The 20740-nt window shown below is 25.5% G+C and overlaps 1 protein-coding gene across 1 annotated transcript in view; it reads right to left on the bottom strand.

Moving 5' to 3' along the window:
• Window positions 1-386: 386 nt before the first annotated feature.
• LOC113382910 overlaps window positions 387-20740 on the bottom strand; it is a 29623-nt gene continuing 9269 nt past the window's right edge. Inside the window, exons 2-18 of the mRNA XM_026621158.1 lie at window positions 10661-10715; window positions 9910-9964; window positions 9533-9580; window positions 6765-6809; window positions 5526-5639; window positions 4423-4553; window positions 4167-4279; window positions 4022-4074; window positions 3200-3267; window positions 3035-3100; window positions 2854-2954; window positions 2671-2764; window positions 2532-2582; window positions 2374-2416; window positions 1779-2280; window positions 1269-1569; window positions 387-467 (exon numbers count right to left, since the gene is read on the bottom strand). Of these exons, the coding sequence (XP_026476943.1) occupies window positions 414-467; window positions 1269-1569; window positions 1779-2280; window positions 2374-2416; window positions 2532-2582; window positions 2671-2764; window positions 2854-2954; window positions 3035-3100; window positions 3200-3267; window positions 4022-4074; window positions 4167-4279; window positions 4423-4553; window positions 5526-5639; window positions 6765-6809; window positions 9533-9580; window positions 9910-9964; window positions 10661-10715 (1894 nt within the window). The 3' untranslated portion in view covers window positions 387-413. The remainder of the gene's footprint in view (window positions 468-1268; window positions 1570-1778; window positions 2281-2373; window positions 2417-2531; window positions 2583-2670; window positions 2765-2853; window positions 2955-3034; window positions 3101-3199; window positions 3268-4021; window positions 4075-4166; window positions 4280-4422; window positions 4554-5525; window positions 5640-6764; window positions 6810-9532; window positions 9581-9909; window positions 9965-10660; window positions 10716-20740) is intronic.

The raw sequence follows: 20740 nt of genomic DNA on the forward strand, positions 1-20740 counted from the left end.
ATTTTCGATTTTTTTGCAATTACAGAAACTTACCATACGGGAAGTTAATTAAAAATAATCAAACAGTGTTAATTCTAGCAGGGGATGAAGTGGCGGGTATCAAAAAATTGGCACGTGACCATCCCCTCAATTTTAGCCCTCCAAATAATTCGATATAAAAAATATTATTACTGACAAGTAAATCCTTTTCACAAAATGGCAATGTCTGCAATAAAAGTTCACAACTTTTTTGATACTCTCGATTCTTTTAAAAATTGTAAATTCGGAATTTGTGTGGTCTGAGCATTAGTTCATACTGATGCGAAGTCTCTAAAAAAGATTCTGTAAAATTTTCGAGTAAATCAGTCCAGTAGAAGTTGAGAAACGATACCGTGGGTATCGTATGAAAAATGATAGTTTCGAGAACAATGCGTTTAATGTTTTGAGGAGGAAGGAAACAGGATTGTCGTGGTCGAACAGCTGTATCTCTGAAAATAATTTAAATTTTGAAAAATCCTCTTGTACATATATTCTTGAACAGTTAAACTTAAAAAATATAAAAAAATCGTTTTTTTTTTTCATTTCTAAACAAGAATACACTTAGTTTTAGAAGTTTAAAACCACTATTTATGATGTATAATATATACTATTACCTAAAACAAACTAATTTCAAAATTCAAAAGACATCTATAAATTATAAGAATTTATAAAAAATATATTTTTAATTACATTGTGTGCATAACACATACGATCTAATCATACATACAAATATATGTATATATGTGTATATACTAAATAAATCTATAAACGTATACACATATATGTATATATACATGTGAAAATAATTTAAAATAAATATTAACAACTAAAGCAGACACTTGCACACAAGCAAAAATAGACATGCATATATATGTATGTTTATGAGTATAAACAATTTTGTGTATATTCATATACATACGTATAATATAACTTAATATGTATATAAGTATATACAACAAATACATATTAAAATATACACACTTAGTAAGCTATAACAAAAGCGTGCACACATTTATAAAATTGTAAAAATTAATTTTTATACTTCATAGCTTCATATCACGGTCTTTCATCAAAAATCACCATTGGTACTTAATGACTATAAATCCACAAGTACACTTATTTTTTAAAGTAATTCGGAACAGGATTTTTGTACATGCAAACATTTAACAAGTACGATTTTTTTAAAATTAAGCCATGAAATAAAGACACAAACAATTTTAATTTATTATTTTTCTATCGTAAACTCGTACCCTGACGAACAAGAATCCTGCAATCAAACTGGCGACTATGATGATGAGGAGAAGACTGATCAAACCACTGACGAAGCTCTGGATGGATAAGCAAATATTTTCGGCGTTTTTGCCATAATTCATGGTTTCAATTATTACTGTCTCGTTTTGAGCATTATTTTTAGCATTTAGTGAGAAATCGACGTCGTTGGGGGCAACTACCCTGATGACGCGTTTTGTGGTGACGTCTGTCGTAGGAGAGGCTGAGACGTCGCGCGTTTGGCGGGTGTGGACAACCGATACTGGGATGGTGATGAAGGTTCTGGAAATAGAAAAACAATAGTTAATTTTGTTTAAATACTTTATCTTTTAAAATTATCGTTAGCACTTTTGTATTCTTTGCCTTAACCAAAGACCAAGAAAGGACAAGCGAGATGCCTTTGAGAAGGTTTCTCTGATGAGATACCATCATGGATATTTAAAATTCTGATTACTTTTGATTATTAAAAATGACTTATTATTATCTTTTACCCTTGGTCCAAGCTCCTCCTTTCCCTGGTTTCCACAGACCTCGGTCTTCCGCCCAAAGTGGAAATGTGTTCACTTTCAGGACCACCATTTCCATCAACAGTACTATATGTATTCCTATCGCTGCCTGGTGGTGGTGGTGGAGGCAATGGTGGATGTTGGCGTTTGTTTTCATAATTATTATTCAGAACAGCATCATAATTGTTCTGGTTTTGTTTCTGTTGATTATCATAGTTCAGATTTTCATAATTTTGTTGTTTATTGTTGGAGTTATCGCTATTTGCATTGTAAACTTCATTTACGTTTTCGATGTAATCGCCCTTTTTGCTGATGTTATCTGGTTGTAATAGGACTTTTTCAGGGTGGTTTTCTGAGTATGCTCCGGTAAGAGGATCAGCAACTTCGGCGCCCCCTGCTAATGGGTGACGTGGGTCCACTTGCTGTGGAGGTGGATAGTGGCCTCCAAGGGCTTGTTGTTGGAGCAAGTTGTGGTGCAAGTGGTGTTCTAAAATAAAATATGTTTTAAACAATAATAAAAAAGCCTTATACAATTTTAAATACTGTATAAAATGTAAAAATGTTAGTTCATAATTCTTACCTCCTCCTCCACAATCTGGTTCTGGGCATTTATCTCTGCATACCTATAATAATAAATAAATGAAGAAATAAATAACTTATTTATGTAAAGAAGATGAAATCATAATAATTTAATATAATTATAATTAAATGAAATGCAAATAAATTATCAAAGTTTACCTGGATGACACATTGGAAGTGAACGCTCATTGCATCAGGGAATTTGAAAGCCTAAAAATAAAAATGAAAATAAATTATAATTTTATATAACATAGTTTGACAGTAATAAAATAGTATAAAATATATAATAATATTTCACCTGGAAGTAAGCATAAGATACAACAGTAGCACTTGGACCGAAATCTCTAATTTTTTGGAAACCGCTCATAATTCTTGGTCTGCTCACACAACCTCTGTAATAAATAAAAAAACATTAAACAAACTCGTATCTAATTTATTCCATATCTATTTTATCGTTTTTATAAAATATCGATTACTTTACCTTCGATCAACTAATTGAATTGGTGCCCTGTGTCCATCATGAGCCAAGCAATCACGAACTAACATGTCAAATCGTCTTTCATCGTCCTTAATAGCTAAGACCTAATAACAATAAAGAAAAATAAATGAAAAATTGTAATAATTGCATAAAATTTGGATAGACAATTTTTAATACCACTTACCATTGTCATGGTTTGACCAATTTTAACAATTCCAGATACTTCTGAAGCCCATGGACCTTTTCCGACCTACAAAATAATTGGATAATATGATAACATGAATATATTGCTAAAAAACGATAGCTCCAATGAAATAAATAAATTTAATTATAAAAAAATGATACTCACTTGAATTTGCATCCAGCATTGCAAGTTGTCGCCCAAGAAGTTAGCAGTAACAGCATGTAACATATCAACTGCAAATGAAACGGTTTCATTTAAAGTTTTTGCAATAAAAAATGTAAATGCAGTATGCGTCTACCTATAAATACTTATGGCCTATATCTAGTTCAACACTAATTAATAAAATTAACAGCGAGCATAATGTTCTAGTTTAAAGATAAACTGTTATTTCACATGACGGTCTAGAATTGCATAACATTAAAACTCGTTCTGCTGATAATTTCCTTTCGCATACTGATTTTCCATTATCTAGTATTCCATATAAAAATGCGGGTCTTCATTTTCGATCATTGGTACAAAAACTTTCTAATAATAAAAACTCAAGGCTGAACAACATGTAATACACAAAAATAGATGTAAACGTGTCAGGTAATTTTGATAAAAGGAGGGCAGAAGAAAATGTTGTTTGAACAACTTCTTTTTGCTTTCGTGCATAATGATTTTTGATTGGAGATGCATTTTTTATCGGAGGTTTGTAGAATGCGGCAGATTTGATCTTAAAAAAAAAATGAAATAAATGCTTGATAAATTAATTTTTTTAGATGTTACTCCGCTCCGTCGGTAGCAGGAAACCTATCAATCAAAATTATTTTGTTTTATACACATGCATTCTTGTATCGATACAAAAACTTATATTAGTAAATCTTTGACAAAATAATTGAGGCTAATAATTTGGAGGTGGAATTTGATGCATTAGACTAATAATATAGATGAGTGAAAGTTTTATAATGTGTTTATAATATACTGTAGTAAATGGAAATTACATACCTTGGAAAGGTTTAAATTGGACACTCTTTTCGTAGAAGTCGTACCAGGTACATCTATAAAAAAATAAAAATATATATTAAAGTAAATAAATATACTGCACAATTTACTTATAATTGGAAAACTAAGATTATTCCAAGTCATTTACCTCAATTTTCTGGCTAAATCCCAAACTTCTTGGACAAACGGATCGTATTGAATGATTATCGTGTTTTCCACAAAACTGTTGCTTGGTTTTGCTGGATTTTCGTACAAGTGTGCCTGAAAATTTGGACATGATCATCAATAATCAAACATATAAGAAATACAAATGACGCTGATAAAACCATGATTAATTTAAATAATTAAGATATAATTTATGTATATGATAAAAATTCAATAAGTTTTATATAAATTATTCTCACATCGTGTAAACTTGATCCGGTCATTCCGCATGTGTTTAGATAAATTTCGAAGTTGGCGCTTAGCAATCCGGTTCCTGGTTTTAAGTGCACACATTGTGGGTCACTAAAATGATTTTTCGAGAAGATTGTTCCTGAAATAAATAAATTATGCCAATAAAAGAAGAGAATAAAATTAATGAACCAGATTAAATGTAAAACAGTACGGAATAATGCAGATACTATATTTAATAACACTGTTTATTTAATAATTAATACTTAATTTTAAAATTGAGGTAAGTTAAACGGTCATAAATTAATGTGCAGTATACAAATTGTCTTCACTTGTTCTTATGCAATTTGCTGTTGTCACAAGTATTCATTTAAAAATTATTATATAGAGAAAATAATATAGTTGCTTATGATTTTAAAACAATGAAAACTGAACAATCCAGTTTTACACAATAATCTTTATGTAACGATAACCCAAGCAAGTCCATGAGAAACATGTTAAGAAATATTAAATATAAACGACCGACAATTTAATGTAAAGCATTTCTCTTTAACGCAATGACATAAAATAAAACAATAAACATTAATTGTTCTAAGAAATGAAAGTTTAAGAAATTTTATACGGTGCATAAAGCATTTGTGATATACTTTTGCGTAATGAAAAAACTTTTTACGAATTAGAAAGCTAGCATAAAAAATATTAATATCACATTCCATTGCAATTTTAGTACATTTTGTGTATTACGGAGAAACATTGCTTTCTTTAAACACGTAAGTGAAAATTGTAATTCTTTGGAAACTTGAGATTGTAATTAATTTTACTAGGAGAAATTTACAATGTATGGAAATATTAAGTATTTTAATTATGCACATGAAAGTATTTTCACTACAAGAAAAACCATAAAAATTTAATGTTGGAATTGTCAAAGTATTTTCTTTAAATCAAAATATGAAGTACATTTTTACCTTACCTGGGCAAAAATGATTTTACCAATTTTAATCCATAGCAATGTATTTTTTTTACACACGTGAGTTTGAGTTTTTAATCAGTACCAGTACACAATGTTTAAGATTTGCTTTTATAACAAAAATTATTTAAAATAATATTCACTTACCATAGAACGGTCTGTCGAATTCCACATTGACCCTCATATGCGTTTTTTCACATTGCACTTGTAAATTTTTTATTCTAGGTGCAGGTTCTTCATTATTTAATGCCCATGCATCATCTGAAAATATAAAAAAATACATAGAATATAAAATTAATTTAAAAAAAATAACATTAAAATCATAAAAGATTTTTCTAAATGTGAAATTAATTCTTTTTCCTTATCACCACTTTCAAAAGTTAGTTAAATTAATATATTATAGTATTTGCAAAAATTATCAATTGTGTAAATTTATGATATTTATAAAATTACATGGGTAAAAAATCATAATAGTTTATATTTTAAAATTGGATAATGATATTTAATGAGAAACGGAAGATTTGCTATATAAGTGTTATTTAATGATCATGTGTCGGCTTACTTCAAGTTTTTTCATGACTGAGGTAATTATGTTTAGTAGTAATAATTTTTATAAGTAGGTGCTTAACGTAATTTTATACTATTTATTCGCAATATTAATTTCTAAATTGATTTACCACACAAGGAAAAGTTAAGAATAATAATTTTAATAAAATTAATGTAAATTCTATGATTTGTATCTTACAATTAGTACAACCTGTTAATATAAATGTTAGAACGACTTAGGAATTTATTCTATTAAATTAACTGTATAGATTGCAATTCAATTTGTATTGAAGAAACAAGTCAGAATTTATTAAAGCGATTACAACAACACAAAAACAATTCAAGAAAATCCAAAACACAATATAGACTTTTTAAGCCGATTGAGCTACATTTTGAAGAAAATTTATAAATAAAAGCATTCCTAATCTAGATAGTATTTCCAAATTTTATATTTATTACAAAACAATAAAAAATGTGCAAAAAGCTCACAAGTTCTACAGGTGAGAACATTACAATTAGTAAAAATATTTTTGCCAAAGCAAATGGATTGTAAAATAAATAAAAAATAGAGTCTTTTACTGATGTTATGTCCGATTATTAGCCTTTATTATTTACTGAAAAGGTAATATTATTATTCAGGTTAAAGTTGAAATTTGTTAGGTGAATGCTAAACGTGTAATAAAATATTTAGATATCGGTTATTATTGATATAACGCTAAAATGAGTTGCAATGTACATGTATATATATATATTTGTAAGTGTATGTAATGTTTTTGATTAGGTATGTCTGAATTAACACATGCACGCGAGCAATTATTTGTACAATCTATTTAAACTAACCTGAATTTGGTGGACCGTAAGAGCCTGCAGGCGCCAAATAAGAACCTAGAAATATGTATCACAAATAAATTTATACAAGTAGTGCGTAGATTATAACATTTATGCTCAATCAATGATATAGATTCGAAATTGCAAACAAGAAACACTTTAGAAAATGCGGTCCAATTACGAACCGACATCTTTATGGCGATTTCGTTTAGTCAATCAATACAAAACCGGGTTATGGAGATTATTTAGGTGGGTAAATTATTACTGATTGGGTTAAGTTTGTAGTTATTATGGCGAATAAAATGTTATATTCCTACCAAGCCGTTTTCTTGTAATTAACTGTTCATTAAAAAAATTAAGCCGATATTTATGGAACTTTTTTTGGCGATATATATCATGGTCTTATAGGACTTACTGAAATATTTCGGCCTTACGACAAGTAGTTTAAGTTAAAAAAATCATCAAAGTTTGAGAAAATGAGTAGTTTTTTTGACGTTTGTTAAAATTAAAATGAGACGATTTACTTGGTATAACGATAGAGTACTTGGTCTTAATGAACATACTAAACCATTAAAATCCTACGGAAACTGATTCAATTATAATATAATAATTGATTTGTAAAAATTTGCTTTGAGAAAATACTTTGAGTTAACATGTTTGTTCTTTTACAATGATGTGTAATAAATCCACTCGGAATACTTTTAAAAGATAATTATAATTAAATATAATTATTAAATATATTACTTAAACAAATGTATAAGAATATTTTAAATGCATCTAAATTTATCTTTTGAATTTAAGTCTAGAGTAGACCTAATTGTAGAGAATGATTTAAAAACATATAAAGCCGAATGTAAACCATTAATTAGTTAATGAGTCATTAATTAGGAATAAATAAAATTCACAAATCTAAGAAATTGGTAAAAATGAAATAGGTCACTTTTACAAACATTTTGGTGAAAATTTGTTTACGCAAATATACGAGAATTATCACAAATAATAAATATTCAAAACGAGTATTTCTTAAACAATCGCCTAATTGCTTTTAACTAAAATGTTTTTACACTCAAGAGATACAGTTGCGTATTTGTAGAATGCACTTCTGATTTAAACTAACGAGTTTGTGCTAAATTGACCACAATGAGGTCTTCTAGCAAAAATTTATTTAGTGTTTATTGTGAAATGTTTTGTTCTTGCTTTACACACATTAGTATGGAAACCGCATAAATCGATTTCTAGGGTGATGTGATGAATGGTTATAGGTCGATAACTATTTTACTACGAATAGTAAAGTTCTGACGTGAATCGCAACTTGGACGCATTTCTGAGAGACCAGTCGCAGGGAGAAAATATTAAAAAAAAATAATAAAAATATATACATATGGTTTGTAGTAGATCATGCGATTGTAAAAAATTCTTATGAAAAGTATATATGTATGTATAATTAAATTTGAGTAATAAATATCTTCTAATATTTTTATGAATAAAATACTGTTCATGTTTTTATTACTGAAATTAACGAATAATACGATCTATTATGATATCCAATTTATGTAACACCATTAACTAATTATGTATATCAAATTTCATAAAAAAAATATTAGAAAAATGTGAAAGTAACAAATAAAATATATTATTGATAATGAGGAATATTGATTCATCAACAAGCGCAATAAAAATTTACTACAAAAATAACTTTACTCTCAATATTGATCTCTACAAAATCCTTTCACTATTCTCTTCAACTATTAATCTGCAATTACCCGGCTGCAATTCAAATAGAAATTCATCAAGAATTTCAACAATCGAGTCATCAATTTTAATTGCATCTGTTAAATAATTTTTCTTTACTTTTTTACTATAAAATGTGTATTTGCTCTCCGTCTGATAGTCGTTCTAATATGCCGTAGTCGTTATTTCCGACTTTCCTGAATCGTCGCCTACATCCATAATCTACTTCCATACCAGTCGTACTTTCTCTTCTACATTTTCAATGTTACAATCTATCATATTTTACGTGTTCGATAATTAACATACTTGCAGAAAGATGATTTACTATAAAGTACAAAAATTGAATAGAAAAGTAGACCCATGACATCAGACATCAGAAAATGTTCGAGAAAAAACCGTATTGCACGTGATCGAGTACGAGTTTTATGGAAGAAATGTGTATTGGTTTGTTTACATTCACAACATTCTTGGTAAGAGATAGACCACAGAACAATTTTTTTATTACATCCATATGAAACATCAGCAAATTATTAGTAGGAACTTAGATTGTCTAAATCAAAGCACGTGATTTGACCAATCCAATGATTGCCAATCACAACAATGTATCTTACATTTGGTGGCAGCGGTGGGTATGAATAGAAAAAAGATACTGATTGACGTATAAAATAATACTATTATTATCTGTCATATTTTACGATTTTGATAATTAATACACGCAGAAAGGTAATTTACTGAAAATTCTAAAAAATAGACAAATGGAATGACAAAAAAGAGTCGCAAAATCTAGTTTTAATAGTACTAATCGTATTAATAGTATTATTTTAGGTACATCTAGATTTTGCGACTCTTTTTTGTCATTCCATTTGTCTATTTTTTGGAATTTTCAGTAAATTACCTTTCTGCAAGTATATTAATTATCAAAATTGTAAAATATGACAGATTTATTTAAAATCTCTTATTCACTATTTGGTTTATTACAACATACTTGAGAAAAGACAGACTTGGACTCATTATATAATTATTATTATAAAAAAATGATTATTACATACCTATATCATTTACAGATCCTAGTGAACCTTGTGGTGCTAAATATGGACCTGAAATGAACAAATTAAATTAAATTAATTTGAATATTACCATATACGATTTGAAATAAAAATTAGCATATGATAATAATCATTTATTATTACAATACCATATGATATTTGCATATTAAAAATATAGTATGTAATAAAGTGTACTATTGAAAAAAAGTGGCATCACAAAACTCAATCCATTTTTGTTACGTATTTTGATTTCTAGAGATTTTTTCAGGTTTGAGACGTTTCAGATAATTTTTGAATATTAGAAAAAATGATCTTAAACAATATCTTTACTAATTTATTAAGTAGTAATTTAAAGTAATAATTCAAATGGGATTTCTTACCTAAGTGACCCCTATGTTCTAATGGCAAACTAGAAGCATCTTCACCTAATACTATCTGAAATATTAAATAGATTATTAGTAAAAAAAATCAAGACTTATTTGGCTATGAATATATATATATATATATATATATATATATATATATATATTTATATATATATATATATATATATATATATAAATTTATAAAAACAGAAGTATACTCTATTATAATTTATACGCTTATTACTAGAGATACCATCAACAATATGTAAAAAATGTTTAGATCGATTAATAGATTCAAATAGTTTATTAATTCCAAACGAACAAAAAATGCATATAAACGAATATATATATATATATATATATATATATATATATATATATATATTTGTACTAGATTCTGTGATAGTGACCTTGTTCATGATTTAGAAAGTTTATTCATGTATTTTTACAACTACTGATTTATATATATATATATATATATATATATATAAATCGATATCGATATTTTGAAACATAATTCAAAAAGTGCAATATAAAAATTTAAATAAAAATTTAAAAATTAAAACTGTTAAAAAAGCAGTATTTCAAGTTTTGTTCCAATGCCTATGTATATTTAATTTATTTATTTCAAATTATTGCTTTGTAATAATGTTTAAGGATTATATTTAAAGTTTAAATCTATACTTTTGAATTCAATATAGTAATTTTCATTTCCATTGTTTTTATTATATAGATAAAAATATATTGATAAATTCTTTTATCTTACCTTAACGACTAAAATGGTAATATGCAGTATAATTGTCCATCGTATCGCCATTTTTCTGTAATAAAAAAAAAACAAATTAATAAATTTTAATATTATATTTTTACTGTAATATATTTTACGTAACATAACTATTTTATATAAAATTTTCATGTAGTCATGTATAATAAGATACTAGGAAGATACTTCTTAATAATATTGGTTTTCAGAAGACAACCCAAAGGCTGGCTCAATATTTAAACTATGCTTATATATCAAAACGTGGAATTATTATTGCATTTAATAATACAATAGTTAATTTAACACGTTAATCGTCAGGTCAATTTAAAAAAAAATGCATTGACACATTGAGTTTCCTTTATACATTTTTATTTAAATTATCTAATGATGTTATCTTGACCCATGTGAAAACTTTTATGATATTATCGTGGCAATCAACGTGTTAATAATTTGACACGACTATAAAAACTTTGTAATATATTTTCTCACACTACTTGGAAAATCTTAACAGAATCAATTTTGAGGAAACAAGATTCGAAAGCAATGTCGAAGAGGAAAAGTTCTGACTATTAATAAATGAGTCTAGAATTGAAAAAATAATTTTATTTCTAAAGCAATTTAATTTTTTTCAATTAATTTAATTTAATAATAAATCAATTATTTAATAATAAACAAATGAAGTAAATGCTATGGATAACTTTAACATTTTATTAAATTTTACTTAGCAATTTCAACTTTTTTGCTCAATTTATGTTCTTATCCAGGTGCACAACTCAATTATTGCACACATGCAATGTGAAAGTGAATTTAAAATTTGTGAGGGCAAAGATAAACCGCAAAATAACAAAAATATATTCCATCGTTTTGGTACCGTTATAATGCAAAATTAACGTTCCCTGTTCCTAAAATTAGGGAGTCATACCGACATATGCCAAAATAAAGGACACATGTATAAATACATATATAATTTTATATGTATCTATATACGTACATATATTTTTATGTGTGTGTGTATAAATGTGCAAGAAGCAAATACTCTAGAAAATTGTATTCTTTTTATAATAAGACTGCATCGAGACAATGTGCTATTGTTACACTTGTACACGAAAAGGTTATTATATATAATTGTGCTTCACAATGTATAAAGGGGAAAGTTTGGTACATCAAGGCACATACACACACACAGATATATATATATATATATATATATATAATATAAACTTATAAATTATCTGTATAAATGTACATAAATTATTTACAAATACGTCTGTTTCAGCAGCATTCTTATAAAATCATTATAAGTTTGTTTAGAACAATTATCTTAAACTATTAGACAGTGATAGTAGTATATAGTCGTTGACCGCGGTTCATCAGAAATTTTGCCGAAAAAACCATAGCTCGGAAGTGAATTGCGAGCCAACAAATTTTATTTTTCTCAGTAAATATCAAATTATCTAACAATCAAAATTACTCGTCTGGGAGTTTGATAAAACATCCCAGTCAAAATAAACAATTTAATATATGATTGACCCCTAAGATATAGTTCAATTATAATAATTAATTATAAGTAATAATTATATTATAATTATTTATAAGTAATGTATTAATAACATGACTCGCGGTCTACGTATAACTACATTTACCATCACATTTTCAGCACTTTCCTTCGAGGAAGTATAGATATTATATATTTGAAATGGAGAAACAACTTGAATGAAAATTTTGCTAATTTACAATTCACTTACGAGATAAAGTTGAGGTTTTTTCAGTATGTCGTCTATGGACGACATCCGTACACGGATTACGTCATGCGGATGTCGTCCCGGGACATCCATGAGAGATGAACATATGCGTTTGTTTTGTAAAATATGTTGAATGAATAAATACAATTATCTAAGCCCAAATGATTTTAATAAGAAATTAAGTTAGTTTTGATATTTAATTGACTTAAATACAAAATTCAACTTTTTTAATATGAAAATTTTATAGATTCTAAGAAAATACATATTTTTAAATCAATTTATATATATATATATATATATATATATATATATATATACCAGTGTGTATACATTCAAGCGTATATTTGTGAAAGTATGTCATGGTCGAACAAGTACATAGGTATATATATGTTAGTGGGTTAATGCACTCTCTCACATATACCAAGATCAGAAAGACGATGATCTATACGGAAGAAATTTATATATATATATATATATATATATATATATATATATATAATAACAGGTAAACATATCTATACATGTATAAGACAAAATTAATATTATTAAACACAATCCCTCCCCATAAGTAGACTCATATGAATGATCAATTTATATTTATTTAATATTATAATAAATGTTTATTTTGATTTGTTTTTCAATTTTAAGATAATTGTCAAAAAAAATCATGTTATATAAATATTTATCAAATTTCAAAATCTCTGATCAAAACGATCAGAAGATTTCGTATTTTTGAAGTCATATTTTAATCCTGCAGTTTTACTTGTTAGGACAGATGTAAAATGTACTTTATGATAAAAAAAGCTCATCGATAGTAAGACCCTTAAATCAATTTTATTGCAAAAAAATATTTTGTTATAATAGTGAATAATTAATAATATTAGTAACTATTATTTAGAAATGTAAAATAAAAATGAATACTTTTTGCCCAATTTTAGTTCAGATCAAAAATTTATGAATTTTAGTTATAAGTTTGTAACAATGTAAAAATAATTATTATACGAGTAAGCAAATATTTGTGCATGATGGGGTTAAACAATTTATGTCGATTTTTATCTTTTACTTCATTTTATTATTTTCCTTGAGTTCCTTAATTGTTGTTATTTATTACGTATATTGTATACTTTATTTGATTGTTCTTTTTATTACTTAAGCAAGCAATTATGTATTGTAAGACTTTATAAGTCTTAACCTAAAGATTTTTTATTAATTGCTATTGCTTGGGTGGAGCGACTATGGCGGATGCTGAGCACGCCATTATAAGGTGCAAAAAATGGGTAAAGGGTAGGTAAGAACTATGGAGGGAGATAGTAAGGCAAAAAATCTCCCTCCCAACCAATTTTGTAATATTATTGACAAAGAAAAATATATGTGGTGCACTATACAATTATATACAATCAAATAAAATAAAAGTGTAAAGATAACGAAAGGTTCAGGTTCCCTTAGAACCCTAAGTTTGATAATTAAATTAAAAAAATGAATATTTAGGTATATAAATTAGGAATTATTAGGCTCGTATGGACTTAGATTATGATGTTGATTTCCCAATACCCTAAGATACCAAGTTGCATCTACATTAATAAGTAATAATTTTTAAGTATCTATGCTTATAATATCGCAGTTACACCATAAAAAATTTCTTCTAACAAATTTTTGTACGCCAAGTTATTTTTCTAATTACATTTTATATCAATATCTTTAAATGCCTCCATATAATACAGACGAGTGTACTTTGCGGTCTATTTCTTACTATTTATCGCTCTAGTAAAGTCAAAATTGAATGAACATAAAACACATAAAACATTCGAAGCGTACAAATTAATTAATAAAAACTAGCATACATATCTATCTATATATGCAATATAGGAATATCTGTTCATATAGAAAAACATGTATAGACATATTAATTAAAAAATACTGTTAGATGTACAGCTATATACATAGACGTGCCTAAACTTATACAAATATATTTGTACACCTGAATTTAAATTTGAAGATCAGTTGGTCAAGATTTTTAACATTTCATTGACGTTTGGACGAATTCGTAGACATAGAAATTTTTGTATATTTTTGAATGGTGGCATACAAAGCATTAACATATATCGGTATAAATATAAATATTTTTATATATATATATAAATTTTTATATGGAGATATATAATTAAAAACAGAAATGTTTTTAACAGATCTTCATCCAGTTCCTAAGACGTTACTTAGTTAGAAATAGAATGTTTATTAAGTTTCTTGAAGGATAATTCAGTTTAAGAATTAGGAAATTTATTAAAATTATTGAAGGATTATTCAGTTTAATTTCTAATAGATATTATATATTATTCATTATATTTTTAATGCAAGATATATAATTAAAATTCATTACAGAAAGCCATCCAGTTTTTTAAACGTCATTTTGTCATAAAGTTTAAGAATTATTTTTATTTATTTAAAAATAATTTAGTTTCATTTTCTATTCAACAGATTAAATATCTATGTATTTATATAATACAAAAATATAATTAAATTAAGAAAGTTTTCTTAACAGGCATTCACCAAGTTCTTAAAAAGTTATTTTGTCAGGAGGTTTAAGAATCTGAACGTTACAACTTGAAATTAATCTAGTTTTTTTTAATAAAATATTATAATAAAACTAAACTATTTACTAAACAAATGATTATAATAAAACATACCATTATTTTAACCTTAAAATGAATGATTTTTAGGTTAGAATAGCACGTGAGTTGAAACTAAACTAATAGTCAAAATTCGTAATTTTAATTATATAAATAAAACAAAAACTAGTAGAAAATTCTCAAGATATATAAGTTTAAATAAGATAGTTCAGGCATAGCACCAATTCAAAACTGAGTAATTAAAAATTATAGGTTAATTAGAACCATACGTTTCGGTCTAATCAAGATCATCATATATGAAATATAATAAACATATAATTCATTTTGGTATATATATATATATATATATAAGTATATATATATATATATTTATATACATATATATACATATATATTTATATATATACAATATATACACTGATAAATTTGCATTTAATAATAATATTTTAAGAAAATTAAATTTAACTCTAACATCACTTTACATAACTAATCATGTTCGTTTGCTAAGCTTAATTTAATTTTTTTTTTATTATAAATAAATGACTTTTTGAAATATAACCGTTAATCAAGTCTTTGAAAGATTTAACTAATTACATGTGATTTTAAAGAAATTATTACATCTACTGAAGAAGTATCAAATTTTGACTCAAAACGTATGCAACATATTAAAAAAATTCAAAACACAACTTAGTTTTTGGTTTTAATATTGATTGGATGCCAGTTAAAAGACCATTTTGCTTGTAATTATATATATTTTACCATCTGAGATAATATTACTTTAATATGTAATTATATTGATATATACATGCTGGCATACATACACATAAATATGTATACAAATGTATATATAAGTATATATATATATATATTTGTATATGTATATTTGCACATATTGTATATAAAAAAATCGTGAAACATGTCCAAGTATTAATTTGCACTTATACAATCACGCACCTGTTAAAGAACACGTGGAACAGGTGTATATATTTGATCTTCAATATTAATTTTGAATGACATACTAACATATTTGCTTGATATATGAATATTAACGATTACTTCGTGAGTAAAATCTGTTAAAAATTGTGTGTACATGTTATGTACATATGACTTGGTCGCTTTTTTATTTAAATTTGGGCAAAATCTATGGTAATAAGAAGATTTGAGCACTTATAAGTTGTCAAGAAGAAATTACAACAATGCTCGTCAATTTTTTAACTTTCAGAAGTATATTGTTGTGATCAATATGTGTGATCATATTTTAAATCTAAAATTTCAAGAGAAAACTGGCATCACTTATGCTATAATGTTATATTTTTAACAACTATTTTCGAACGAAGATTGCAACGTTAAAGCTGATATAAAAAGGACACTTTGATCAAAACTTTCATGTATATTATTCGAAAAATGAAAAAATAAGTTACAGTTTCGTAATATATGAACATGTTACGAACTTAAAGAATTTAAAATAATATTTACCAGAATTTTTATTAAAATAGAATAAACTTAATATAATGATATTTCAAACAATCTTGAAGATAAGAAGATTTAAATATAAATAGTGTACTATAGGTTATAAACAAAATTTTGTTTGGGTTTTGAAAAAAAAATGTATCAAGCTTAAAATAAAAAGCGTAGTAGAGGAAAAAAAGATCCTACTTTTTCGGATACAAAATTGTTCGTGTTATTTGTCAACTTATAGTTTTTTTTACTCGAAAAAAAGGAATGACCTCTGAAGTTTATGTTATATGTCATCAATATGCTAAAGTAACATGTTGATTTTTTCTCCTCATAAAAAAATAATTGAATTTTATAAATAATTGTTATTGTAATAGATTATGGTCAGATTGTGACTTGGAATTTGTTTTAAACATAAAACAAAGCACGGATATAGAAAAAGTGGCCAAAATTTAAATTTGAACATGTTAATATTCTGACCAAATTGGAAAATAAATAGATTAATAAATATGAGTAGATCAAAATATTCTTTAAAAAATTGTATCAATCATAAAATACCAAAGAATACTATTATCAAAAAGGACAACCCTATTTTTTTTTATAACAAATTAAAAAATGTTAGGCAAACTTTTAATTAACATAGAATTTGTGATAGACAATAAATGCATTTATTAATTATATAAATTTAAATGTGTAAAAAATGTAGAATGCGACTTAGAAAGAATAGTATATATACTAAATAGACCAACAGAATAATATTTGGAATTTTTTAAAAGATTTGTATCAAAGATGAAATACAAAACGTAGTTGTTAAAAAGGAAAACCCTACTTTTTTGTATCATGAAATTCTTACACACCCATTATATATATATATATATATATATAAATATTCATATTAGCATAATTGATTAACTAGTTATTGGCCATAAATTAACTGTAACTTTTTTTCATAAAATATTTATATGTACATATACACCTATATAGACACACAACCGATCACAATTATATAAAGTTCCGGTTTATTGACCTCAATATTTAATACCGGAACTAGATCACTCTGACGCACACATATGATTTACTATATGTATAGAAAGATCTTCACTTACTTTTATTTATATATGTATAACACGTCTCCACAGAATAATTAGATCTTCCTCGGTACTTCACACACTATCAAACAATGGCTATTTAAGAAAGTATGTACTAAATAATTAGGCTAACCACTTTTTCAGTCTTGTAAATTTACACCATGCTTTAAATTATGTATATGTCATATTTTAAATATTTATAAATTATGCATACAGATCTGAAAGGGTAATAGACACATTGTAAAAAACACATAGGAATAAAGAATTTGAAAAAAAATATTTTTTCTGAACTAAAATCCTCCTTTTTGGGGAAAAAATTATTTATTTAGTGTTTCATTTATAAGTATTTTTATGTTTTGACAATATAGAATGTTCAATTTCTCTAGGAACGAGTATCGATTCTTTATTTTTATTTTTTGAACACTCACTAAAATTATATTATATATTCACTAAAAATTTTAATTGATACTATAATTTATAGTTTTATAAAATATAGTATATATTGTTTAGTTTTAGATTATTATAAATCTTATTGAACAACTAAAATATAGAGTACATAGTAAATTTCAGTATCATGAGGAATATTTCATAAATAATATAAAATAATTAAACACTATTCAGATCAATTTTAACTATTTAAGTTCAAATTTTAAATATCTATGTTCAAATAATTTTTAGGCTGATTATATTTTTAAGCTGCTTTATATTATATCTATGTTTTTAAAAAACCTAAAAAAAGGTGTATAAGTGAGTAAAAACTTATGTGTTTCTGAGAAGGAGATAATTATAAACAATTCAGGGTATAAATTCATATTTATCAAGAGAAGGCTGATTTTATGTTATTAGATTTCATATTATTTATTTGTATGTAATTTAAAAAAATATATTACTGTATAAAAATGTTTTTATTTGAGCTTAACAGTTCCTGAAGAAGAAAACATATTTTTCCCAAAATGTAGAAAAATTGAACACTAATCATTTAAAAAAAAAGTTATTTAAGCAGATATTCTAAGATATATATATAATAAAGATAATGCTAAATTTAATAATTTTGAAAATTTTTACTAGTATATAAATATGTTTTTGATTAATTTTAATAGTTCCTGAAGAATGGGACATCCCACATTTCCAAAAAGTAAAATAATTATAAATAAAAAATTAAATAAATATTTTTGTCCCAAAAAAGGAGGCTTTTAGTTCAGAACAATAAGATCATGAATAATATGAGCTATCAAAAAAAAAAAATTTTTTTAGCTTATAATATTTATTATTATAAGATTTATATTTTGTTTAATACTATTAAACTTTTATTATTATTTTTAAGTTCAGAAAAGGAAAATCTTAAACAATTTCAATTTATGTATATATACATATATATGTATATATATGTCGACTTCTATTTTAATTATTAATCCAATTGGGTTTTAAGAACAACAAATTTGCATCAATCCAATTTTAAAAAGTATATGTTGATATTATTTTATTTTATAAAATCCACTAATTAAACTGCATCGATTTAAATCCAATCAATTTCATTTAATAATTACTATAATTAGCACATCATAAACTATTTATATCCAATTATTTTTAGCGTTTGCACTAAATTGATTTTTTCAAGCACTTTTTTAAAAATATGTTATACACACCGGTATTTTATGTAGACTGAACAAATTTCGTTTTGTAAAATTATTTTATATATATATGCACTATGTGAAAGTTAACCTATATTCCATCTTGTTCTAACGTATTTCATATCAATTCTTTGACGAAAGTGGGGATCGACGACTCTTTCGCACTCATCAACAGGTACTCACTCACAACATACTTACCTGGAGGAATACAAATGCACCTATACATCGACGATTTTAGTAAATCTATATTGCATTTATGTAATAATACGAAATTTCATTTACATTTCTACTTAAATTGATTAAATTGGATTGAATAGTGCTTAATTGTTGCGCAATGTTAATTACATATGACACACGTTTTTTTAGAATTTATGCTAAATATTCTATAAGGTTTTTTTTGTATCATATGCTTTCTTTATGTTCTGATGTCATGAATTTATTTTTGTGAATTATTGAATGTTTACGTAGCTTTCTTCAATTCACTTGCTTGTCGAAAGATTTTTATATAATAATATGTTAAATATGATATTTAATGCAAGCTTAATTATTTTAAAGAACCAATTGAAAATAAATTTTTAAATATTACAAATTTACAACAGATTCACACACACACACAGACATATATATTTCAGGATGGTCCTTAAAATGGTCATTTTCGAATTTCCTTGCTCCCAGGGGCTCAAATGGTTCCAAATTGATAAAAAACAATTCTCTGAAAGTTTTAGCTGTTAATATTGTCTTTTAGATAGAGCGCAATTCAATCAAACTTTGTATGGATATAGCATGAAAAAATTTTTGAAAATTAAAAAAAAAATCAGATATAACTTAGCGACAAATGAATTAAAAGTGAAAATTCGTGTCATTTTTTATTGAAAATTCGACGCTCTGGAATTTTTTTTATGCTATTTCCATACAAAACTTTGATTGAATTGCGCTCTATCTAAAAGACAGTATTAAAAGCTACAACTTGCAGAGAGCCCTTAGGAGCAAGGAAATTCGAAAATGTCCATATTAAGGACCACCTCAATATATATTATACTAAGGTTATATTTCAATTTTTTTTTGCTTATTTATAATATGTATATTGAATTTTACAAACATCAATACCGTACAGTTTTCAAAAATATAAAAAATGCTTAATCCGTCTTTAAATTCAAGAATTATAAAGTATGTAATTTTTTACTATAAAAAAATTATAGACCATTTTGAGAAATAAAAGATAAATCATACAAAAACGCCCTAAAGTATTATATATAAGACTACTTGTATATCATTATTTCAATCAAACTTCCAAAAATTTTGAAAATAATCATACAATAAAGCTCATTCATTATTTTAGTTCTTGCACGTTTAATTACTAAATTAAAACATAAAATTAATGTACATAATAATTTATTTGAAAATTATTTTTAGTAAGTGATCATTCTAAAATATTTAGAATTTCAAAACTTCAAAAGTAAAATTGAAAATTCTCCGAGTTTTAAAATAAATTGAAATATTTAAAAAGTGTATAAATATATTGTAATTTTTAAATTAAATA

Source organism: Ctenocephalides felis, unplaced genomic scaffold (assembly GCF_003426905.1).
Source record: "Ctenocephalides felis isolate EL2017-DRISC unplaced genomic scaffold, ASM342690v1 CF-g0.4_SCAFFOLD_03570, whole genome shotgun sequence".
Lineage (NCBI taxonomy): Eukaryota > Metazoa > Arthropoda > Insecta > Siphonaptera > Pulicidae > Ctenocephalides > Ctenocephalides felis.